At 38.1% G+C, this 26,179-nt stretch overlaps 1 protein-coding gene across 5 annotated transcripts in view; it reads right to left on the bottom strand.

Moving 5' to 3' along the window:
- The window catches only part of Orc3 (origin recognition complex, subunit 3), a 54,606-nt gene that overhangs the window by 24,605 nt on the left and 3,822 nt on the right, over nucleotides 1-26,179 (bottom strand). For 3 of the 5 annotated variants that reach the window (XR_010066380.1, XM_006237995.5, NM_001025282.1), the window contains 9 exon segments: nucleotides 23,083-23,180; nucleotides 20,402-20,546; nucleotides 15,433-15,537; nucleotides 14,385-14,533; nucleotides 13,215-13,348; nucleotides 11,195-11,354; nucleotides 9,428-9,541; nucleotides 3,800-3,933; nucleotides 3,296-3,359 (listed from right to left, as the gene is read on the bottom strand). Coding sequence is in view for 4 of the 5 variants with exons in the window: in XM_006237995.5 (XP_006238057.1) it covers nucleotides 3,296-3,359; nucleotides 3,800-3,933; nucleotides 9,428-9,541; nucleotides 11,195-11,354; nucleotides 13,215-13,348; nucleotides 14,385-14,533; nucleotides 15,433-15,537; nucleotides 20,402-20,546; nucleotides 23,083-23,180 (1,103 nt within the window). In the remaining variant the exon portion in view is untranslated. 5 annotated transcript variants of the gene reach the window in all.

A 26,179-nucleotide genomic window follows, 5' to 3' on the forward strand; every position in this document is an offset into this window, starting at 1 on the left:
ACCCTTAAACTGGTATTTTTAAATTGTCTCGAGGGTCTTGAAAACCCTGTTCCTACCATACTCATTCTCTGTTTTTTGTTGGAAAGTCTGAAATCCTCTTACATTTTGTCTTCAATATGCTGTCAACTTCTTGATCTAGTTTATTGGTGAGATTTCCCATGGTGCATCTCCCTTTTATTAGCCTTACACTGTTCTCCCTCTCCAATATCTGTTTGTTTGTCCATTAGTATTTTATCGCTATTGAATCCCTCCCTCCACCTTGAATTTAACCTCATCTCACCTATCTGCTTATCTGGAATCTGCATCTCCTCTGAGTTCTCTAAGTCCACACATCATCTGCCATGTGTCCTCGGGCATCTCTGCTGTGCACTCGTCACAGCTGTCACTGCATCTCATAAGTGTGTCTAGGATGATTCTTGTCAACCGCCTGCATGGCTAAGAACATCTACTGTTTTCCCCAAAGAAGTCCTTTCTCTGCTGTTGAAACATGGAGTGCACTTGGGATTCATGCTGGATTTTAAGATAAAGTTATACCTTATATATGTCAGCCACACAGTGTATCTGAGAAAGCATAAAGTAGCTGTTTGCTAAAGCCCGACCATGAGACAAATGCATTCTGCACTTGTTGTCTTCAAGTCTCTCCTCCTCCTAACGTCCTAAGTGGCAGCTCTGTATCTTCCTTGAGGGCTTTCCTAAGTTCATCTTACCCTGAAGGCCTTGTCTAAACCCCCGACTCCCCAGGCTCAGAGACCTCACGCCTTCCTTCCTACCATTAGCAGAGATCATGTCCTTGTCTGTCTCTCTGCTGAGTGTACGGTAAGTTTGTGAAGCAGGAATTTTGTCTATTTTGTTCATTTCTACATTGTTAGCATCTATACTAGTCACTGGCACATAACAGATTATTTTAAAAATGTAATGAATGAAGGCCCCATTCAATCTCTTAAATATAAGCTATCACTGTATTATTTTGTTAGATACAGCCTAGATTTCCTAATTTTCTACAAGGACAAAAGCCTACAATGTAAAATATTTTATATTGTAAACATTGCCTCCGATTTTTAAAAAGGTACAGACTTAAAAATACATTTATATTAGGATATAAACTGTGTGACATGCCTTTATCAGTATATGCTTTCCAACCTCATAATTTTTGTCTGTCGTCCATTCAATTGCATTCCTACATTAGGTTGTTAATTTATACAAGAGTGCCCTATCACCAATGACTTTGGAGAAACTAATATGCTCTGTGACCTCAAATAGTTCATTTCCTTTTGCTTAGCTGTGGTTTGTGTGTCTGTCAGTGTTCTATTGCTGTGAAAAGACACCATGACAACTCTTATTTATAGAAGTAAGCATTTAATTGGGAGGGTCAGTCCATTTTCATCATGGTGGGGAGCATGGCAGCATATAGGCAGACGTGGTGCTGCTGGAGAAGGGGTTGAGACTTCTGTATTCTCATCTACAGGCAGCATTCAGAGTCACTGAACCTGGCATGGGCTTGTGAAAACTTCAAAGCCCACCCCTAGTGATACACTTCCTCCAACAGGGCCACACCTAACATTTAAATAATGGCACTCCCTAGTGACCAATCATTCAAATATATGAGCCTATGGGAACCATTCTTATTCAAGCCACCACAAGTTGTAAAATGAAGTTGCTGGTTTGGGTCTTCTTTCTAACAGTAATTTACTATAACGTTAATACATTTAATATTTATTTCTTATTCTGAATGTTTGGTTAAGCAGATAGGCATAGAAATACTTAGACATTGCCATGTTAGAGAAAATGTTTTCTGCACAGCTCAAATATAATTTATAAGGGCTAAAATTATGCCAAAAAGCTTTAAGTATGATTTCAATATGATACAATTTCAATACAAACACATTAATTTTCTCTAAGTATATAGGGTTAGTAATTCAAAAACTATGTTGAGAATAAGGAAACCTGGTTTTGACATGAAGGAATCAACATGAATAGTAATTCATTACTAGTAATACAAACTATGTAGCTGGTAGAGACCACAGCATTAAAATGAACCTAATCTTCACTATGATGATGGGACATCATTTTTTAAAAATGTTATGTATGCAAATGTCCACATAAATATATAATGGCAAAACTATGCATCTGGGGACACGTTCTTCAGTTATAGTTGGGCAGGACACTTAGGCAGGTTGACAGGGATACTTGAATATAAAGGTTGTAGCTACCTCCTATGAAGCAGTTTCCTACGCTACCCATTAACTACCTGCCAAGTTAACTTGCCAGAGTTCAAAAGCCCATTTCTGATTGCTCAAAGGCTAAGAAAGAAGCTTAGGCATCTGGGCTTCCTTGCATTCTCAGTAATGTATTCTACAAAGGGTATGGAGCTCTGACGTGAGGTCCAGATATTAATGGCAGATCCATCATTTACTAACTGACTACTTAGTACTGACTGAGTGACTGTCCTTGAGACTGGTTTCCGTGAAACCCAGACTGGTTGTAAACTCCCTATGTGGTCAAGGGACTTTGAAACATGTTTTATGCAGTGATAGGCAGTGACCAGGGTCTGGGCATGCTAGGCAAGCACTGGCCACAGTCTCAGCCCAAACTGCAACTCTTTAATGGCTGAACAAACTACGAGAAGTCCTAGGAATCATTATTCCCTTTTATAGATAAGGAAATCAAAGCTTAAATTAGTAGGTCTTCTTTTTTTTTTTTTAAAGCCAAACAAGCCCTTTCCTCGCCAACTTGCTTAGTATTTCTGTCAGGCTCTACAGTCACACTTCTCGTCCCCTACTCGTCCCTTCCTTTCTTCCTCTCTTCTACTTTCAAGGTTTTTGTTTGTTAGAAATCTAGATTCCACAGATGAGAGAAAACATGTAGTATTTGTCACTTCATAACTCATAAATTTGCAAGAGCATTATTTCTTTCTTGGTGTTAGATTAGTAATATGTAATAAACTTTCACATAAAACCAATTCCATCTACTCAGCAATAAATGGTTATGCTACCTAGCGTCTACATGCTTTTATTCACACGTGTGTGTGTGTGTGTGTGTGTGTGTGTGTGTATTCAGTACAACTCTTGGTTGATATAAAAGTGCTTCCGAAATAGAACATCAGAGACATTTTTTTCTTGATAAAAAAGCCTTACCTTTTAAACAAGGCTTTGTGTCATGTTAGTCATCATGGAGGAGTACCCCATCCTCCAAAATTATGGCACACAGATACTTTTTATAAAATTAATGAATGCTTTATTAATGCATATTCTTTTGCTGAGTTAAGTATAAGGTAGTAAGACACGCACACTCCTACCTTTAAAAAGGTCTCATTGGTCAACAGTGCAACTTGCTTTTCCAAAGGTTGATTTTCCACGTACCTAAAATTTTTATTATCCCATAAAGAAAAGAGGAATGTTGAACAATTTATATAGTTGAATAGCATGTTAGAAAAAATAACTAGCTGGATTGGTTTCCGTATTTTTTCATTTCTTTTCAAAAATAAATTCAAGACATCAGTTCTTGATTACCTTAATGATAATTAGTGAAGTCATTAAGGCCATATACCTCAGAAACAGGAAGAGTTATTTCTCAATGATAACTCTGGAGAACTTGCAAATTATGTAAAATATTAGTTAAAATATTTATGTAAAAATTTTAAATCCAGCAAAGAAATTCCATCAATAAAAGTAGCATGGTTCTATACTTCTAAATAAAAGGCTTGTTATTTCATTCCTAACTTCAAAAACAACTGTAGCCAGAAGTCATTTCATTTCATTCTAGTCTGATATAAGTCACATTAAATATACTTATCTTTTACCTCCTAAATGAAGGAAGGCGCCGGATTTTTTCACATTGATTGACTGAGAAAACATTTATTCTTTTTTTGGCTTCTGAGAGATCACAGCACAGAACACTTAGGGGCTGAGAATAAAAATGTTCTAGTAGAGAAAGCTGAAAGAAATATGAAGATATTTGTTAGAGTGTGGCAGTAAATGTTTAACCCCTTACCGAATGAATTTTAGGCCTATTTTTGTGTTTGTTTGTTTTGAGACAGGGTTTCAGCTGGCTGTCCTGGAACTCACAGTATAGACCAGGCTGGCCCTCAAACTCACAGAGAACTGACTGCCTCTACCTCCTGAGTGCTGGGAATAAAGGTGTGTGCCACCACCCCCTGTCCTTAAGACTATTGTTTGAGGGTTAAAGTATTTATGGTTGGGTTGTAGAGATGGTTCAGCAATGAGGAGCACTTGTTACTTTTAAAGATGACCAAGTTCAGATCTCAGCAACAAGAAGGCAGTTACCATCGGTAACTTTGGTTCCAGAAAACTCAAAACTCTCTTCTGGTCTTTAAGGCACTGCACATGAGGGGAACGAACAATCTCATAGAAACTATACCCATCCACATAAAACAAGAATACTTAAATAATTATGTCCCAATAACATTGCAGCAGAACTTATACAACTTTAATATTTACAATTCTGTGAACCAGGTCAGAAAAAGTAATGTCAGGAATATATAGGAGGAGAAAACAACATAGATGAATATATTACTGCAGAAGTCACTTGAAATGACTGCAAATGTAGTGTGGATGGGACAGTACATGACCTAGAGATCTAATAAATGTCTTCACCCAAATCACTAATCACCAGATCTACCTGTTCAATTAAATACAATGCTGCAGCGGTAGGCATTATACCTACTGATAAGAGTAACAGGGGTTGGGGATTTAGCTCAGTGGTAGAGCGCTTGCCTAGGAAGCGCAAGGCCCTGGGTTTGGTCCCCAGCTCCGAAAAAAAGAACCAAAAAAAAAAAAAAAAAAAAGAGTAACAAAGATCGCTCTCTCTAGTTCTTCCTCTTCTTGTGCCCTCCTTATCCCTGTCCCCTCTCTCCCCATTGCCCCCCGCCCCCCTTCCCTCCATGTGCCTATGGCTGGCCTTTCCTCTCTCCTTCTAGAAAAACCTATACCTTCAAATCAGTTTTATCCCATTCAAGAAAAAAAAATGGTACACTGATTACTAAAGTACTCACATGATAGAACACCATCCTTTCCATAGAAATAATTTTCCAAATTCTAATGTAATTTATTTTAAAATTCTAGTATTATTTGAGGTGAAGTATAAGATTATCAATTTTTTTCTAATTCTAAGCAAGTTTCTCAAGACTGATTCTTTTTTCAGATAACCTATACCCCTTATTGCTCTAATAAATATGATAACCAAAAGCAACTTAGGAAAGAAAGGGTTTATTTGGCTTACATATCCCAACCCCAGACCTTTACCTTGAGAAGTCAGGGCAGTAACTCTCTGATGAGCAGAAGTAGGGATGGTGGAGAAATGGGGCTTACTGGCTTGCTTTTAAGCTCATGTTCAGTTACTTTCTTATACAATTATACCACCACCCTCCCACCCCAAAGGAGCCACTACCCATAGAAGGTTGGACTGCCCTCAACAATCAACTATCAAGAAAACGCCACAAAGACATAACCAATGTGATGGAGGGATTTTCTCAACTGAGGATTTCTTCCCCGGTAACTTTACATTAAATTGACAAAAACTAACTAGCACACAGTGTTACTGGATAGTGAATTCCTTAAGTAATGGAGGAAACATATTCTATTCAGCAGAAAATAACATTCCTCACAGAAAATTGATAATTCAACATGCTTTTCTGTCAGGAGCCATAACAGGACAAGCTAATAACTAGCAGATGATCATCCTGAGATGGCCAGCCTCAGATTATTATATAATCTGCAACTGGTTTGTCCTTATTAAGCAAGGCTGTAAGGGATTCATTTTGGGAAAGATTCCTGCTACTAAAAGGCTTTTCCTGTTATTATTATTAAACACATACAACAATCATTAAGTAACAGCACACCCCTTTGGAGCAGATCTCTGCAGACCTACGAAGATGTACTGTCTCGTGGTGATGCCATATAGACAAATAGATGACTTCTTAAGTCTTACTATTATCCTGTAAGAATTCCTAAAATTATAACATTAAGCTCTTTTAGAGTGGGACTGCCATTAAGTCTTTCTCTGATAATTAAAACTCCAGTGAGAACTCTGCCAGTCTCCCAGGTGTCACCAGTTAATTGCTCTTAGATAGTTACCAAACTTTCTCTTACTCAGAGCACATTCCAAGAGGTTGTAAAACAATTATCAAGGGTCATAAAAAGAGAACAAATGACTTATTACAGGTGCAAGGACAAAGGATAAAATATTGACTGGGTTTTATCTATACAAAACTTCACTAACAACTTAGGTATGGTTTTAGACCTTCAGTGAACCTGTAGAGCTGACACTGGTGATGAATGGTTAGCCAGATAATTACTCCTGATGGATATGCATGTAATCATTCTCTATTGTAAACTTCTATTTCAACTTATGATTTGATCTTTCATATGAACTTGTGATGAACTTTGTAACAAGTGATCATGTATGCTGAAAGATGTTTAAGTGCTGAGGACAAAGAAAAGACACACAAGAAGGACTGAGCTGGAGGGGACTGAGCTGAAGAGTCAGGACTGAGTGAAAGAGAACTGCGCAGAATTGAGCTAAGAAGAACTGAGCTAAAAAGATCTGGGCTGAGGGGGTTGGGGATTTAGCTCAGCGGTAGAGCACTTGCCTAGCAAGCGCAAGGCCCTGGGTTCGGTCCCCAGCTCCAGAAAAAAAAAAAGAAAAGAAAAAAAAAGATCTGGGCTGAGAAGACATGCAGAGTGGAATAACTTAGAGACTAGAGGTAACATGAGAGAACAATGTGCAGAATACAAAGGAAAAAAGAAGAAGCTGCAGAGAGCAGAAGGAACAGGCAGGTTTCTCCTTACCTGGGACAGAGCAGGTCCTTTCTTAATAGCAAGGCAGGCTTAGTCTTATTAAAAGGAACAAGCCTTTTCTCTTACAAACCTGGGTTTAACTCACTTAGCAGTAAAAGGGTAGAAGCCGTTTCTTTCTCTGTGTAATAAAGACTGGAGCTCATCCTTCATCCAGAACGAGTGAGTTCTTTCTGCACCGGTGCTCGGTCATTTGCTCCATGTGCATATGTAAGTATAAATGTGTGTGTAAGTAACTGTGAGAATGTACGCATGTGTGTGTGTTTAAGAATGTAATTGTGAGAATGTATGTAAGCTGGACCTAACTGATTTTGAGTAGAAATGTATAAATGTGCATTTATGAATCCATATATAAAATTATGTATGTTTATGCATGTTTGGCTATGTAAAAGTTTTTCCTTCTGCAACTGCTATTCCTTTCTCTTGGTTCAATAGAAGTTTATTGCTCCAAACTTCCCCCTACCCTGACAAGCAAGAGGCATAGGAACAATAGGGAAAAGGCTCTAGCAAATAATCCTCTACTTTATCTCCTGCTGTTTTAGAATGAAGTGCTAAATGCCAGAGACTGTGGTTTCTGGCCTCAGAGGAACACAGAGGGCAGGTCTGCTATAGTAGCAGAGCATAGTGGCTTAGACATAGATAAGTAAAATTATTATTATACAGAAATCCTAAATATCTCGTAAGACAAAGTCTTACCCCCATAAGACAAAGTCTTATCCTCTGCCGACGCTCTTCCCGCTCTGCTGCCTCAAGAAGAACCAACACGAGAAAGAAGACTAATGCACTTTTCTATAAATAAATTTTAAAATATTTGGTAGGCTACAGGGTTACTGTGATATATTTTGTCTATCCCTAGACTCCTGGAATCTTTTACACAAATGATTTTGCATCTATTAAGACAGTCACATGGTTTCTGCCTGAGTCCACTTATGTTCTACACTGCATGCATTAAATTGTATATTGTCAACCAGCCTTGTATGCTGGTCAGTATGATCTTTGTGTTGCTTGATCCGGTCTGCAAGTATTTTACTGATAATCTTTGAATCTGTACTAATCACAGAAATTAATATGTAGGTTTTTTGATGTTATGATTGAGCATTTACCTGGTGCCAGTATCAAGGTAATATTACCTTTGCTGAATAATCCTTGTACTTTATGAAACAGTCTGAGGAACAGCAGTATTCTTAAAAACCACAGCATATCTGGAAGGGGATCTAAGTAGTCCAGGCCTTATTCACTGCTTACTTTTGTCAATTCATATGGTTCTAGAAGTTTATCCATTTTTCCTATTTCCTAGTTCACTGGAGTTAAGTTTTCACAGTTATTTCTTAATCATTTCAGTATGAGTTATAGTATTCCTTTTCACCTCACACTCACTTGGGTTTTGGGGGTTAGTTTGGCTAGGAGCTTATCGAGCTTATAAAAAGAAATAACTTTTGCTTCTCCTTAGAGTTTCTGACCTCCACTTCATCCGTCTCTGCTCTCACCTGTGTTACCTCTTTAAGTACACTGATTTGAAACTTGCCTTGTTCTTGCTTTTTCTCCCATAAACCAGAAAATGGATTTTTCTGGCATTGCTTACTCAGAATTTTAACTGTGGGTTTACATTTTTGCCTCCTTTGCTGGGCAAAGAGCACTTTGAAGACAGATTTCTTTTTCCATCTGTACATCTAGGGCTCAGCGCAGTGCCTTCCTTAATGTAAGTGCCTAGTATATCATAAATAAACAAAATGAATGGCAGAACAAATTTTAGAGGTTATTCTCTCATTTAATTTCCTAAATTGCTAAGGTAAATTCTGTCTTGATTTACAATCCTTTTGTAAAAACAGTCAGTGAATCAAACCACTATGATTATGTGCAGGAAGAATGCATATGGAAGAATAACTTAGGTCAGGAGTGGCAGCACATGACTTTAATCCCAGCACTCAAGAGGAAAAGGCAAGTGGGTCTCTAAGTTCTAGGCCAACCTAGATCACAAAGAGTTCCAGGACAGCCAAGGCTATACAGAGAAACCCTATCTCAAAAAGGAAAAAAAAAAAATAAAACAAAACAAAAACCATACAAGTTTCAAAACACTATAAAAAGATGAAGATTGTCATATTAGACTAACAACATATTGGTCTTAATGAAACTGACACTTGGCATGGACTCACAATGACTGTACATTAACAACTTAGGGAGTTGCCAAGAGAAGTAATTATCATTTAACTAAAATGTGGTTTTACAGCTTGAAAAGTGCTGGTAGAAACAGCCGCAAACACATCCAGGATCAAAGCTGGAGAGTTCACTTTCTGGCCCATCAAAGAAGGTTAATGGCATTTCTTAGGTAAAAAGCCACCAAGATTTCATCAAGTCCTAAACAAAAATAAGTCCTTTCCCTCCAGCCCAACTCTCAGTGGTTAAGACTAGCTAGAATGGATCCATTACTGATAGCCTAATTCTATCTTCTACAGGTATCTTCTAAATAAGAAAGGAAAGGTAAAAACCTAGAAAAAAAAATGACATTTCCCTTTTCTAGATCTTGCTACTAAAACGCCTTATTTATCACACTACTCAATCTAAAGTAATGTAAACTAATTAGAATTAGACAGTGAACTTTCATCAGATTCTCTTACCTTAAGTCCTTTGATGAAGTTTTGAATTGAGAAATCATGATACAAAAAGATGTTGGTCAGAACTTGTAATGCCTTTTTACTCAATTTAAAGGGAAACTGAGGGGTAAGAAGCAGCTGAAAGAGACAGGGATGGAAGTCAGGCTTCATAGTCGCCCCTCCTCACGAACATGAAGTAAATAACTGGACAAACAGTTATACTGTGACTCCACACATATGAACATAATCGTAGTTATACTTTTTTAAATAGTCAAATGCCCAACAAATCATAAACCTTATGTATTTAAGACTGAAAACACCAAAAAGCAATTTGTATTACAATCCGTGTTTGAGACTGACTATCCATGACTGGCTAGCTGGCCAAAAAATAAAAATAAAAATAAAAATAGAAATAAAAATAAAAATAAAAATAATCACAGAGATCTGCTTGCCTCTCGCCCAAGTACCATCTCTCCCACCCTCAAACTCCACTCTGAACCAAAGCTGTCTACCAACTTCATTAAATTCCTAATCTTCCAATGATATAAGTGCATAACCCTTTGCCTTACACCAGAAGATACCAAAAATTGAACCATTTTCTTATCAGATAAATTTTTCCCTACTAATCCAAATTAGTAAAGAGTAGCAAGCTATGTACTATTAAATGATAACACAAAATGAAGATTTTTCTTTTTGAAAATATAGAGAAATTTTGTACTATTTAATGTTCAATGGTTCAGATGCTTTACATCTGGAAATCAAACCTTATACTAGGTTTGTTTTTGTTTTTTAACCAAAAGTATAGTTGCACAAGGACAACCGCATTTGACTACAATTAATTTCAAAATGAAAACTTTTCCTAACATGTCAGTAAATCAGAGTGCCATCTGTTGGGTAGCCCTGTGTAGAGGCAGTTCATGGTAAACACACAGGTGGTCACTGTTAGGCTACACAACTGTCACACAGTCCTTAATACAACTGTTAAGGAATTCGAGTGGCAGTCAATAGTAACCATGCTACTATTACACAGAAACATTATAGCAATAAGAGTCTAAGCTAAGTAGCTGTTGTCAAGAGCAACATGACAATTATCAAAGTTCACAAAGTCCTTTGGGACTGGAGAGATGGCTCAGAAGATAATGGCATTGGTTGCTTTTCCAGAGGACTGGGGTTCCATTGTCAGCACCCACATGATGGCTCACAGCCATTTGTAACTCCAGTTCTAGAGATCCAACACCCTCTTCTGACCTCCCCAGGTACTGCATGCACGTGGTGCACAAACACTCATACATATCAAATCAAAATACATTTTAAAGCTTTAAGTCATTTTATATAAAATATAAGATCAAAACCTACTGGTAATGCTCTGGGGTATGTAAATTCTGTAAAATTTTATTTGTTCCTGTCAGTGCCTTACTACTTATGAGTGTTTACTTACTACTTTCCAGGCCCTCCCTTGACATAGCAGACAAGTGCTCTATTAGTGAGCTATATTTTGACTCCTAAATTCATTCTAAAAGTCTAATTTCTTCAACTAAGTAATAAAAACAAGAATGAATATATACAAATGATTGTTGCTTTCATAAAGCTTAATTTTTATGTGAGAAGGCAACTATATGCAAAGAGAAAATATAATTATAACCATAATTGAGTAAGAGCATTAAAATATGCAAATAAGTTGAGCAAAGTCTGAGATACATAGAAATTTATTGGTATCATTCATTATAGATAATATATGTCTGGTAGCTTTGGTTTCACTTTCTGTCATTGATAAACATTTTTTCTTTTTACCTTATCAAGAACTACTGTCAGGTGTTCCTTGCAAGACAGAGACTGGAACAGTTCTATACACAACAGAGATGACACTGAATGAGGAAGCAGTCGGTGGATAATAACAGGAGATGTGGCGATCCCAAAAATGAGAATTAGAGGAAACTCATGCAGATGCTGACTAGTTTTCAAAGAAAAAAAAATACAAAAGAAGCTTCTTCAGCAAATATATTTCAATAAATTACATTCAAATGCTTCTTTTAATATACTAAGTTTTCTATGTCATTCATTTTCTCTTTAAAATAAAAAAAATAATAAAGTAAACACTTCCCAGATTCTGATCCTGAAATCAAGCCATTAACGGATCCTTTCTTTTCTTGTATAAATAAAAACAGAGATCCAGAAAGACCAAATGCTCCCCTGTGATTAGTATAACAAAGCTATACAACAGTGAATCAACTAGCATTTAATAGAAGCTCACCAAGTTGATCCTCATGCAGTCTTCCTTACGGTTTTCCACCTGCTTTCCTTTGCACACATACATATCTTTATACATTCGTAAGCCGTCTTTTTAATGAAAGACATTTTCCTTACACTATTATCCTAAACATACTGAACATGATTTCATATCAACACAACCAGACAGAAGCAAACGGCTTCTGCTTTTAGAGCGGAATGGCATCATTTGTGAGGACTTCGAAAGTCACACTTCCCTGTATCATGGCTGATCATTTTACCCCTCTCTCCATTTCTTATTGTTTGCCAGAACTGGCTGTGTGAAGCTCTTTTTGTAGTCATAGGAATAAATCATGGTATACTCTTTCAACTGTTCTAAGTTCTTTACTTTTGAGGGCCACAGTACCACGAAGTTAAATAAATAACATATACACCATGTCGCACGTTATCACAGGACAGTAAGAAGTTCACCAAAGTCTTATCCTGAAGACACACTTCAATGGCAGGGAATTAGCTCAGGCCTTCATGCAGTTCTGAGTTCCATCCCTAGCACTGGGGTATGGATGGTGGTGGTGAATGTGTCTACAACTCATACATCAATGGGGCAAAAATCCTCATACGATCCACTCAGGATAAGAATGTTTAGTACGTTAGTTGATATACAGAATATGCAAAAGAAAGTTAACTATACCCTAACAAATATACGTTGGGAACAAATGTCAGAGGAATGCAACATAGGCCTAGTTACTTCGATTTTAAATCTTATATGATTGCTTTAAAAATCTCTAATATTAAAATAATACTGATGGAAATATTACATAAAAATAAGATACCTTCATATGGAAAACATTTCTAGCCAGTAAAGCTATATGGAACACAGAGCCTCTAAAGATTAAAAATCAGAAAGAAAAAAAAGGAATGATAGAATATAACAACTTAGAGGAGTATTAATTTAACAGGCAGGTAAGGAGACAATCCTTATAAGATAAATGACATTTAATACCTATTTTTTTTCTCTTTTCTTTTTTTCGGAGCTGGGGACCGAACCCAGGGCCTTGTGCTTGCTAGGCAAGCGCTCTACCACTGAGCTAAATCCCCAACCCCCATTTAATACCTATTTACCTAAGTTATATATTTTAACTTAAAACAGGATGAACCTGTCTTTCAGCATTATATCAAAGACCAAGAAAATAATTTGCTAGGAGATCTTAGAAGATTCAGTTACGAAAATGATTTTAAATTTCATTAAGTTGGTCTTAAAATGAATATTATTTTTTTCTGTTAAAAGTAATGTCTTAAGAAAAAGGAAATTTGGCATAAAAGCAGAGCCATGTGAAGAGTTTAAGCAGGGATAAAGACAGGGAGATGAGAGAAAGGGAAAGGTCAAGCAGAACCAAAGGTATGAAATGCCTTATGGGTATCTGCTCCTAAATTTGACTGGAGGAGAGAACACATTCTACGAAGCTGACCTCTAACCTCCACACATACACCATGGCATACACACATCGTATTTACACATACAAAACAATTAATAAATGAAAATTTAAAAATAGATAATTTTTTTTAAATGTAAAGGTCAAAGTACCTGCTGATAATTATGAAGTCCTGCAGTACTTTTGTGCTGAAACTCTCCATGTTCTTTAAGATAAGCACCACAGGAGGGGACTGCCATTGGCTACAAGTCGCTCTCTTTTTGCTTGTCATTTTGGGGCCTGTCTTCTTTTAAAGCAATGTGAAATGGAGGAATTAAAAGTAAGCCTTACCAGTCAAACAATCCCACTTGTTAATGTACTTCTTTACATTTTACAATGACTGTTTTTATTTTTCCCAAATAAAAACAGTATTTCATTCTAACAGTTACTAGCAAAATCTGTCTCTAGACATGGTCACAGTAAGAAAAAGGTTCAGAAGGGCCTATAACAAATATCAAGAGAATTTTCTACTGAAAAAACATGGGAAAAGACACTGTTCTACACAACTGACTTTTTCAGTTGAACACTTTCACGTACTAACGTATGCTGTATCATCAATGTAAAAGCACACTGAATGCACTATTATATATAAACTTTCAATCTTGAAATGAACCCTAAATATTTGGTCAAACCGAACTTAAAGATAATGGCCTTAAAGCGCAAAACTTTGATTCCTAAAACAATCTAAAAATTTGCATCAAATTAAGGTATTATTTATAAGCCTCCTTACACAAACCAAGATAAAATCTTATGTATGACTTCAGCAACAGCACTGATTAGGAAATGTCACCCAGTATCCATGCTGTCTGGTGTCCCAACAATAGAGTATTGTTTGTTCAATATATCTTATTTATACAGTAATATTTCCCCAAGATTTCTGAGCATAGATCAAACTACATTTTAAAAATTTTAGAGTTACTCCAGGAATAAGCTGACAGCAGGAATAGGTGGTGTGTGTCTACTGAGCAAAAGCAAACACTGAAGACTACCAGCAGTAATATAAGGGAGTCACAGCCATTAGTACAGAAATAGAATGTGCAGTAGAACCCACTCCAGATGCTTTCTTTTTGTCATATGGAATTCTTCGACAAATACACTGTCCTCGTAAGAACCAAGCACTTACCAGGAGTTAGTCTACATATTAGAATACTTTAAATTCTAGTGGCTTCAGAAAAAATAGCCACCATCAAACTGCTACTCTTGCCCCACAAACACACGCTTATTAGAAGAGTGATGAGTAAAGTAATTGTGAGCCAACTAACTGAATACTCAGTTCCCTTCACCTGTGCAACCGTCGAATACCAACTAGAAAGCGAATCCATGGAATAACTGGTCCTCCTCAGGGCTTTGTCATTTTTCTCCTCCTTGGAATTTCTATCTACACAGCAGTCTATCAACTCAGAGGTCAACTTCTGTAAAAAATGTTTCACATCTGCAGAATATAAAAAGCAAGGAAACTTAACTTCACCTTTAAAACAAAATTAAAGCCATTGAAACCTTTGATCAGCAGATTGCAAAACTAATGTGCAGTATATTTTTCTATAATTCATCAATATAGTTAAAAATATGCTAAGTATACTACCATTACTCATTAGTACCCTGTCCTTAATACTTAATTTTGTTAGGGCTGGACATTCAATTGATAGTTACTTGCCTAGCATGCACAAAGTCCTAAAGTTGACACCCAGTACTAAGTAACACAGATGTGATCAAGTCCTGAAGACAGGAGGAACTGAAGGTCAGGCCATCCTGTACACTCAGTACATGACCCCTTTCTAAATAAGATAGAATAAATGAGTATATTTCACTAGGTCACACTAAGATCAGATAAAAATGTATGTATATTATCTATAAGTATCATCTAAGAAAATATATAGGCAGAAAATTATAAACGATTTTTAGAACATCATGTATTTACATTATTTTGAACAACAAAAGAATGTCAGTCCTTAAAATCAAAAGCTATATGAATTATTTTGCTAATTATAAATCTTCATTTGCAATCATTTTTAAAAGACATCCTTGAGATATTAATTGTAATTCATCACAACAAAAGTCCTACATTAACTCTATTATCAGTGCAGCTGGAAATACATGTGAGTATGGCAGTGTGCACAGCTTATAATATGATGGTTTTACATGCAAACAAGTCTGAGGATGGTACTGTGTGCCCCTGATTTAACGGTCTTATATACTCATCTGGCTCAGCATATGGCTACTGATTTTGTAACCATCAATGTTCTTTTCAAGTGGGAAAAAAACTGATTTATGAGAATGAGGTCACAGAGTGTGGAGGAAGGGGGTTGAGGGGAGCATTTATTTCTGTTTTACCTGGACAATCCTTAGCTTGCAGGGAGACAACATACGGTGTGACATTATTGTGAAGGGTCTCTGTTAGACTCCTGAATATCACGTCATGATCTGTGACGTTCACGCCTATGAGAGAACAAACATCGTTATTAACAAGTTACCAATGAGTGTTTTAAAGAACCAGTAAAGCACCAGGTATCATCATTTAAAGTCAGGATTTACAATAGAAATAAAGAAAACTGCAGCACAACTGACTCTCCTCAGTCTGTGACCTAAAGGAATGTGATACAATTTACTTCCTGATTACCCACAGCCCATTTTCTAGGTGAGAATGACAAGTGAAGGTGATAATGATATAAACAGGAAAGGAAAAAGCCAAAATATTATTACTGATGATGTGACTTATACATATAAGACCCTAAGGCCCCTACCAGGAAATTCCAACAGCTGATGAACACATTCAAGAAAGAAGCAGGATACAAATTTAACACACACGAGTCAGTACTCTTCCTCTACACGAATAACAATCATACTGAGAAAAGACAGGAGAAACAATCCCATTCGGTTGACTCAAAATAACCAAATAAATCACAATCCTAGCATTAATTTAATAACAAAGTAAAAGACTTGTACAATGAAAATTTTAGGACACTGAAGAAGATACCAAGAGACAGAAAGACCTCCTATATTGATGGACCTACAATAATACTGTGAAAATGCCCACCCTACCAAAAGCATTCAATTGGTAATAAAAATAGATTCTTATCTTTCATCCTGCATAAAACTCAACTCCAAATGGTTCAAGGACCTAAACATAGACCTGATAGGAGAGGAAGTAAGGAATGCACTTGTAACACGGAAAGGACTTTCTGAAAAAGACCCTAGTCCCAATCCTAGGACCGACACAGTAAGGACACCATCACGGAAGTGAAGAAGCAGCCTACAGAACGGAAAAAAATCTTCATCAGCTATAAATCTAACAGAGGGTTTTAGTAACTACAACCAACCCAAAATAAAAAATTGGACAACAGAAATATAGAGTTCTCAAAGTAAATATCAATAGCTAAGAAGTATTTTTTAAAATGTTCAACACCTTTTATTTTTATTTGGAGAAATGCAAATTAAAATGATTTTGAAATCCCCAGTCATCACAGGACCACTAAGATCGGAAATACAAATGGATGGGGAGAGAGAAGCAGTTCCGTTCTGCTGGTGGAAGAGCAAACTGGAGCCACCGTGCAAATCAACATGGGAGGTTCCTCAACAGGCTAGAAAAAGATTTAGCACATGATCCAGTAATATTCCTCCCAAAGGACTCTGTCTGGATCATACTACAGAGAAACCTGTTCATTCATGTTCATTGTTGCTCCACTCACACAAGCAACAAAAGGAAACGAACCTAGATGTCCATTAATGACTGTGGCTCACATACACAGTGTAGTATTATTCAGCTACTTAAAGATGCATGAAGCCCACACGTACACAGATGAAGCTGGAGGTAAGAAGATGAGTGAGGTCACCAGACCCTGACAGGCAAATGTTTCACATTCCCTCAATTCTGATGCCAGCTTTGAATCTTTAGAATGTGTGTTTAAACTGGAGTACCCCAGACAGCAGAAAACTAGTCAGAGGACATGGGAAGGGGTAGCTCAGGGAAAGGGGAACAGACACAGATGCTGTGGATGGGGCATGGGGGGAGGGGCTATAACAGAAGAGGGGTTAAATGGTGTGGGGATAGGAAGGAAGAAGGATGAGGACAGGTAAAGAAGGACTATGGTGAATCTGACAACGTACTTATATTCAGATATAAAAGGAGTTTTAGTGGGGTTATCTTATAATGGGATGGGGAGATGACAATGCCACCCTAAGTCACTAGATGCTACCAAATAAAAAAGTCAAGTGCCAGGCATGGAGTAACTGCTTTTTGAGCTGTTGAACAGTGGTGACCTATACATCCCTACCCCAACACATGACACACTATTGTCAAGTACAATTTAAAATATGTCCTAAATATCAGCAATAGGATTAGGGGACTAAAAATAGTATTAAAATGGCTTCAAATTTTAAATATCAGAGCCCACTGCGAAGTAACAAGTCGAGGGCCAAGTGTGATAGCGTACTTTAATCTCAGCCCTCAGGAGGCAGAAGTAGGCAGAACTCTATGAATCTGAGGCCAGTATGATCTACATAGAGGATTCTGGGCCAACCAAGGCTAGAGTGAGACCTTGTCTCAAACAAAAACACAAACAAGCGTACAAACCAAAAAGAAGTAACACATTGGAAGCAAAACCAATGGAACATGTTTGGAACCCTTACAAGTTCTATTTTATTTTCAAAATGAAAGAAATTTAAAACAGGTGTAGTTCAATGGAAGGGTAGATGCTGAGTATGCATAAAGTTCCTGGTTTTATTTCCAACACCAGTTTTTAAAAAACATTTCTATTTAAAAGAAAAGTGAAAAAAGACTCTCCTTCCTGACCATGTGGCCTTCAGCCCCACAGCAGCCTCCTTGCAGATGCCCCTCCTCACGCTACCTCCATTCCCTAGGGTCCAAACCTTGATGCATGGGCCTGCTTAGTTCTTCCTTCTAGCCCAGCCCCATCCATTCTTCTGAGCCAGTCTCCAAGGAAAGAGAGACAGTACGAATATTTATGGAGAAACATGTGGGGGACTGCAGGGAGAGGTCTAGATGTGGAGTGAAGGGAAGGATAAAAAGGGGAATATTGGGAGGGACGGACAACTAACATTAAGTGCCATTTGAGAAATCATCTGGAAATCCACTACTGTTGAAGCTTCTTACAATATATACATATCTGAAAGAAGTCTAAGTGGAATCACCAAACAATGAGAAAGACCAGAGTCCCAACTACATATCTCTCACCACCAAGTGAAACCTCCAGTGCCACGAATGGGTTAAATCTGCTTGGCCAAACAGGCCCCATGGAAACTGTAATGGTTTAAATAAAAATGGCCCCCAAAGACCCATGTTTTGATGTTTGATTCCCAGTTGGTAGACTGTTTAGGAAGGATTTGGGGGTATGGCCTTATAGAGTAGATGTGTCACTGGTTCCCAGGGGTGTGCTTTGACACTTCAAAATTCCACACCAGACCCGGGCTCTCTCGCTCTGCAGCTTCCTTGGATCAGAATTTAAGCTCTCAGCTAGCTACTGCTCTGGCAAGATGCCTGCCTGCCTGCCACTATGCTCCCTGCCATGATGACTATGGACTAATCCTCTGAAACTCTAAGGAAGCTCTCAATTAAATGCTGGCTTTTATAAGTTGCTTTGGTCATGCTTCTTCACCAAAACAGAACAAACAGTAACTAAGCTAGGGACGCCCTAACAACTCAGGCTACTGCCAAGGTATTTTACTGGCTGCTCTCTACAGACTGACAGTAAGGCTCTACCGCTGAACAAAACACTTCCATACCTTACTGAACATGGAGAAGTCAAGCTCATGTCTAACTAGAGACTTCACCCCTCCTGATTAGTGTTCATGGTACTGGAAAGGACTCTATATACTACAGAGAAAGGTCCAGCTACAAATCCTGTTATCTATGTTGGTTGCCTTACCTGCAGGATCCATTGTTGCAATCGTGGCACAAAAATGAGAGTAACTAACTACTATCTGACTGGGTTTAAGGCCCGCTCTATGAGATGGAACCCGTGCTGGACACTGATCTGAGTGGCCAAGACCCTGGAAACAGATAGGCTATTAGGCCAAAAGGAAAACCAAATACTACTGCTCTGCGAAATGCAATAATAAACTGATTCCTAATGACATTTCGCCGTATGTATAGATCAGTGCCTTGCTCACTTGCAGCTAAGAAGCTGCCTATTGCTGTATGGGGGACCTATGATAGAAACCCAGACCCACAAGTAGACAATGTGCACTGTGAGAGATTTTTGAAATACTCAGTGCTAAATGGCTCAGAGTATGCAGAAGAGGAGGCAGAGAGCCTGTGAGGCAGAGGGGATAAATGACACTAAAGAAATAGTGCCTTTCTAACACAAGACTGGCACATGCATTTCAGAGACTGTGGTAGTAGGGCCTGCACAGGTTCAAACCAGACAGGGCCCCAGTGCTGAGAGGTGGAGGTGGACATGACCCATAAGCTTCCTACCCTAACTAAGAAGCTATGTGCAAGTAGTACCCATGTGCAAAGGAAAAGTTAGTCTTCTCCAATGGCAGCTCATTGAGGATATTAACCACCCTGCAGGCCCACACCCAGCAGTAGATAGATGGCTTCCACAAAATGAATTCAATGGGATTTCTGAGACTGTTTGTCTCATATAGCTGTGCTTGGGTATTTTTTTGGTCTTATTGGTCTCTTGAGTGTATATTTTGGTTTTTGATTTTGTTTATGAGTTTTGCTTTGTACATTTTTGTCTATGTGTTGTGCTTTTTCTTTGTCTTATTTATTCTGGTTTACTTGGTAACATGAACAAACTATTGTTAATAAATCAGGTACTTTTATATTATCCTGAAATATGTTTGTTCTAAATTAGATATTATTGATGAATATTTTAAAAAAATTATAACTTATAATTTAGAAACAATTCATGTATAGTTTATCCAATTCTTCTCTATGTAACTAATATTAAAATAAAAGAATTTGAAATAAGATTTCAAGTGCAAGAAATAAGATAAGTATTAGAAATAAATCTCATTGAAGATATAATTTTTTTAAAAAGGTAGAAATAATTAAATCCACTAACACACTGGTGTTTTATTGAATGCAAATGTCATTACCCTAGAAACACACAGAAAGAAGAATAAGATGAGTATTTTCTTCTCAGTTCTCCCACTGGTGCAGGGGCCAGATCAATTTCTTTTCATCTACAGATATCTGAGTATATAATAAACCTTTACAAAATGTGTAAGTCAAATCATTGTTTTAATTTGTATAAGTTGTATCAGAACAAAATATTTTCCACTAGTATCAATAACAAAACCAGTCTTAAAAATATGCACAGATATGCATACATACCAAGAATAAGAGCAGCTGTTGGAATTTCTCTGAGTCTCATCTGAGAGCCCCAGTTTCCTGAATTTTTCTGAAGTTCAGAATGGGACTTCTGCAGAAAGTCAACTAGGTTATCAAACAGATTTTCATTTAATCCCTCCTGTAATTGCTGCAAAGAAAACAAAATTTCATGAATTATTAGTAGTTGTATTTCTTTTCCTTCCTGGTGTAGGAGAGTTTCCATTTTTCCTTTGAATGTTCAGTAATTTTAGTTGATGAGATTGAAAAAGCAATAGATCAACAGGGTAAAAGAACCCCACACATATCAACACACAATGGACCACACAAACTGTATTGAGAGCGAAAAGAAGGGGGGGCTATAGAATATATTAACACACAATAAACAGAAACAATGTACTGGGAGGGACAGAAGGGGAAACACACACACATACAAACACACGTTAACACACAATGAGCAAGCACACAGGTTGAATGTACTGAGAGGGAATAGAAGGGCAAGATGGTTGAAACTGAAACTGCATTTTGATATGAAGAAAAAAGTTGTCAGTAGAGTTAAGGGGACAGGTTGAAGTTTGGGGAGTAAGGTAGGGAGGGATAAGGACCCCGAGTTACAGAAATGTGAGAGTGAAGGGCATCCAGCTAGCAAAGATGGTCTCCTTATGCACAGAAAGTCATCCAGATAACTATGATTAGAAATGCCAATGTCATCTCTGACAGGGCTAGGAAGCAGACACTCGAGCTTTTCTTTCTAAGAAAGGGTCTTTCCTTAGATAAAGGGATATTGAATAAAGAAGTCTCTTCTTGAACCTACTGTTTTTTAATGTGGATAAATCTAAATTTCATTTTACAAATGATAGCTTCTCAGAGCCATTTCTGTATCTGCAACTTCTCTTTATAGTTGGAAATATACTGAAATATACGGTCTGGAGACATATCTTACAGAGGACCCGAGTTCAGCATCGACATGGTAGCTTTTAACCATCTTTAACCTGAGTTCCAGAGGTCTGACACATTTGGTCTGTTCAATACACCTACATACATATGCACATACACCCTACACACACACGCACACAGGCACACATATACACATAATTAGAAAATTAAAAATAATTCTAAAGAGAAATATATTTTGTGATGTTCTATTTTGACCCTTGCTGGTTTTAGAAAGAAAAGTATTATAGATTCAGTTGAAAATTATGTATAAAATGAATAACAGCTTCATGAAATAAAAAAAAAAAGGTTTTCCTTAAATTTCTAGAGAGTAATGCTTTGGATTACTTCATTTAATAAAATCTCTCAATTACTCATTTCATAACCATTCACTAATCATTTTGTGGATATCAAGGACAGTCTCCCCTGAAAAGGTGAAGAGATAAAAGTTGAACCATCCACTCTACGAGAAGAGGAATTCATTTGAACCAAGACACTGCCTGCTGATGCAGAGGTGACAAAGGTAAGTGTCAAGAACAAGAAGCTGTAGGAACAGAGAAGAAAGCACTCGGAGGACCACTGACACAGCTAAGCATGAAAGAATCCACTGTGAGGAAAAGAGCTAAGTGCAGAGATAAAGGTCTCCACTGAAACAAACACCATCAGATACGAGGACTGGACCTGTAAAGAGGACACCCCGAGAGCTGTAAGGAGTGACATGTCAGGCTGGTTTAGCACTACTGTGAAGGCAGAGGAGGAAGGAGGTAGTGCTGGTACCTACGGGGCTGTGTGAAACCCACCCCAAAGTCAGAGAGAGAGAGAGCGAGAGCGAGAGAGTGAGAGCGCGCGCTAGAGAGAGAGAGAGAGAGAGAGAGAGAGAGAGAGAGAGAGAGAGAGAGAGAGAGAGATGCATTTGCCTGAAAGGGGCTCAGAAACCAACAAAGCTAGTGGCAGGTTGGAAGACAGGATGTCAGGAATGCAGCTCAGGGAGTGCTAGTTATGGTGATCTAGGTTAAGACGCCAGACAAGACCTCGTGCACTGTTTCAGCAGTTAAAAGTCCTCTGGCAGAGGACCGGAGCTCAGTTCCCAAGAGCTGGCTTCCTACCTTGAACCCCAACTCCAGTGAATTCGAGGCCCTCTCCTGTGGAGTGCATAGTGGCAAAGGTAGATGGGGAACGGTAGGAGACTCGAAAGTAGGTGTGCTGGAAAATGGTTCAGTGGGTAAATGTGTATGCCATGCAAGCAGAAGGACCTGAGCTGGAATTCCAGCTGCCACATAAAAGCTGTGTGTATCCCATTCAAACCCAAAGCGCTACAGCAGCAGCAGGACGCGCTGTGGGCACTGGAGCTACCCACTCCGCTATACTGAAGAGATTCACAACCAGAACACCCAATTAGCTCTAGGCCAGCCTGAGCTACTGCTAAGGCTGTGCCTCAATAAGAAAACAAAACAAAAACAGAAAAAACTGGATGCCAGCACAGATTTCGAAATGGCTTCATTTCAGACTTGTGTAATCTCCTAACTCAATTTAAGAGTTCACCATAGTGACTTTCTTTTTCTCAGAAATGATCGTGTTGCAGTAATGGAGGCCATGCGTAACCTTTAGAACACTTTTCACTTATGGTACATAGGTGTATCTGATTGTTCTCTCTCATTTTCTATGCATGCTGTTATGCCTCATTAGATATGGGAAGTAATAAATACAAGACTCACACTATTTTATTACAGAAATGTAAAAAGGAAATTATTCACCTCTGTTTCAGATTTTATCCGTTGCCATAGCAAGCGATATGTTTCAAATCGAAGTTTACTGTCTTCTGAGTCAAGTTCCTCATTATTAAAATAGTCCTCTAAAAAAAAAAAACCCGGAAAGTCAATGTTTATTTTTTTAAGATTTATTTATTTATTATATAGACACATCAGAAGAGGGCATCAGATCCCATTACAGATGGTTGTGAGCCACCATGTGGTTGCTGGGATTTGAACTCAGGACCTCTGGAAGAGTAGTCAGTGCTCTTAACCACTGAGCCATCCTTCCAGCCCCAATTTTTTAATACAATAAAATTAAGAGATTGTGCACAGACACACACAGCATGGGGGAGGGGATCAAAACATTTTCTACGCATCCAAAAACCATGTATCAACATATACATCTTTCTCTATTACATTTGGAGAAAAACAATACACTATCGTTTGTATTTAATTTTACATCTCAATTTTTACCATATTAAAAAAGACATTTAAAGTTTTAAAGTTCCATTTCTTACTAAAGGATCTCTAAGCTTTACTTACTGATCTTCAGTTCAAGGTATATACACACGATTGTTTTCAGCCACATCTTCTTTAATTTCTCTATTAAACAATTTTTCATACTGTTTTTTTCTATTCACATAGTTTAGTCCAGCCTTTGACTTAATGAGTATTACTTTATTTTCTTTTGTCTTTTGTTTTCTTCTCCCTTTTTCTCTCCTCTCCTTCCTTCACTTACCCCACCCTCTAGCTTTTCAAGACAGGGTTTCTCTGTATAGGTAATCCTGGCTATCTTGGAACTGACCATGTAGAGGAGGCTGGCCTTGACCTCAGAGATCTGTCTAGCTCTGTCTCCCAAATATTGGAATTAAAGGTATGGGCCACCACCATCCACCCTTTTTTTCCCACTTAATTTTTGTATGTATGAATGCTCTGCTGCATGAACACCTGCAGGCCAGAAGAGGGCCTCAGATCCCTTTATAGACAGATGGTCGTGAGCCACCATGTGGATGCTGGGAACTGAACTCAGAACTCTTAACTGCGGAGCCATCTCACCAGACCCTTCTTTCCGTTTTTGTAATTCAATTTTATTAAAAGGTGCAGAAGACAGAAGAGAGTCTTGAGTGCCCTTGACTGGAGCTAATAGATGATTGTTAGCTGCCATGCAGGAGTTGGGAATCAACCTCAGTTCCTCTAGAAGAACAGCCAATGCTCCTAACAGTTGGGTATTACCTCTGCCCTAAGGTGTATTACTTTATATACTTTAAAAACTGTTCTCTCCAGACAGCCTTTTTGTCAAAATATTTTTATTGCAATAGTTTTGAAAAATGTATTATCAATGAATATATTATTTTGAAAATTTAACAAATATATTTCCAGTAGACACAAAAACAAAAGTCCCATAAAACAACTTTTACTCTTGTCCTATAACAGCAAATGTGTCTTATTTCACTGTTCACTCAAGTGATTTCACAACTTACAATGGGTTGTGGCCTCCAATTTGGACATAGCAGCAGTTTACTTCCACATTGACTACCCCACCTCCTGTTCATCTCAGATGCTCTTTTAGTTTAACAGCAGATTGTAACTACGTTCTATTGTTCAATTCTACTTCTGCACAATTCTCATTCTACAGCCACCAAACAATTTTATTCTTTGATTCAAACAGAAAGGTGGGGCACAGAAGTGGCACAGCAGTTCAAACCCTTGCTTCTCTTGCAGAGGACGTGGGTCTGAGTCCCAGCACCCACACAGTGGCTGCACCATCTGCAACTACACTTCCAGGGCATCTAACACATTCCCTTGGCCTCTGCAGCAGGCACCCGGCATGCAGAGAATGGATGCACATACCCAGAGGCAAAGATACAGACATAAAAATTTAAACATCCCAAAACATCCAAAAGAAAAAAACCAAGTTATGAAATTAATAGTGATCTTGGCACTTCTCAAAAGTAATTAACACTGGTAAACTAGTTGGATACTTACAATAAGGAAAGAATTTAATGGTTATAAAAATTCATATCAGGCCAAAGATAAATGTAAAACCCAGCACTCTGCAAAATTATTCCAAGTCTGAAGATAGCTTAGGCCCTAAATAACTAGATAATTTTTTAATCATATTTTGAAGCAGTAGTGGCTTGTTCCTTTACTCAAACATCTTATGTTCCTTACAATTTCCTCCTTCCCTTCAATCAGTATTTTACATCCTTAGCTTTCTATTTTGTTCCAACACTCACTTCTTTTGATAGGCAAAGCTTTCCCTCTAGCATCCTACTGGTGGCGTGACGCCTTTAGCTGGTAATTTAGAATATGCATTCCTCCTTATAACAGCTGACTTAGGTTTCCACAAGTATCTTAATTTTGCCAAGCATTTTACATCAAGTCATCAAAATGTCAAGATGGCAAAGTTATTGTACTAAGATGCAAAAAACAAAGAGAGATTTTATGGCACTCTATTAAGAGATAAAGCAAACGCCTTAAACAGAAAGGAAAAAACTCACTGTATTCTATGGTGGGTAGGATGGTGATTAAATGTTACGTAGCAACTACAGCATGAGTTCCTGTGCTTGCCGAGTTACTACCAAAGTACACAGTGAAGATGATCTGAGAGGGGGACACCAGTCTGTGAGGATCAGTTCTCTCAGTCCTTGAAGTCAGGTCACACAACAGTGGGAGGAGTGGCAGACAGACGCTATCAAGGCTTCCCCGTCACCCCAGCTTCTAGCACTGTGTGTGTGCGCGTGCGCGCGCGCCCCTGTGCACGCAGCCCTGCCACACAGCTGCCAGTGTCTCTTCTCAGTCCTCTGCCCAGTTCTACCAACTGTTTTGTTATATGTGCAGCCTTCCATAACACACTATCAGGTGGGAGAATGTACAGCGTTTGCTTCGGGATTATCTAATCTCTTCAAGTCAGGGGACATATGGTGGGCAAAATAGAAACCATACCCCTTCCCCAATCAGTCTGCTTCAAATACAGAGAAGGCAGCTGCTAAAAAGTGGAACCTATTTCCCTCATCCCATCTTAGTGTAACTTAATTCCCTAAACGCTTTTGTACTGTAGCAAAACATTAGTCTTAAGCCAGCATACTGAAAGAAAAAT

This window comes from Rattus norvegicus, chromosome 5 (assembly GCF_036323735.1).
Source record: "Rattus norvegicus strain BN/NHsdMcwi chromosome 5, GRCr8, whole genome shotgun sequence".
Classification (NCBI taxonomy): Eukaryota; Metazoa; Chordata; class Mammalia; order Rodentia; family Muridae; genus Rattus; species Rattus norvegicus.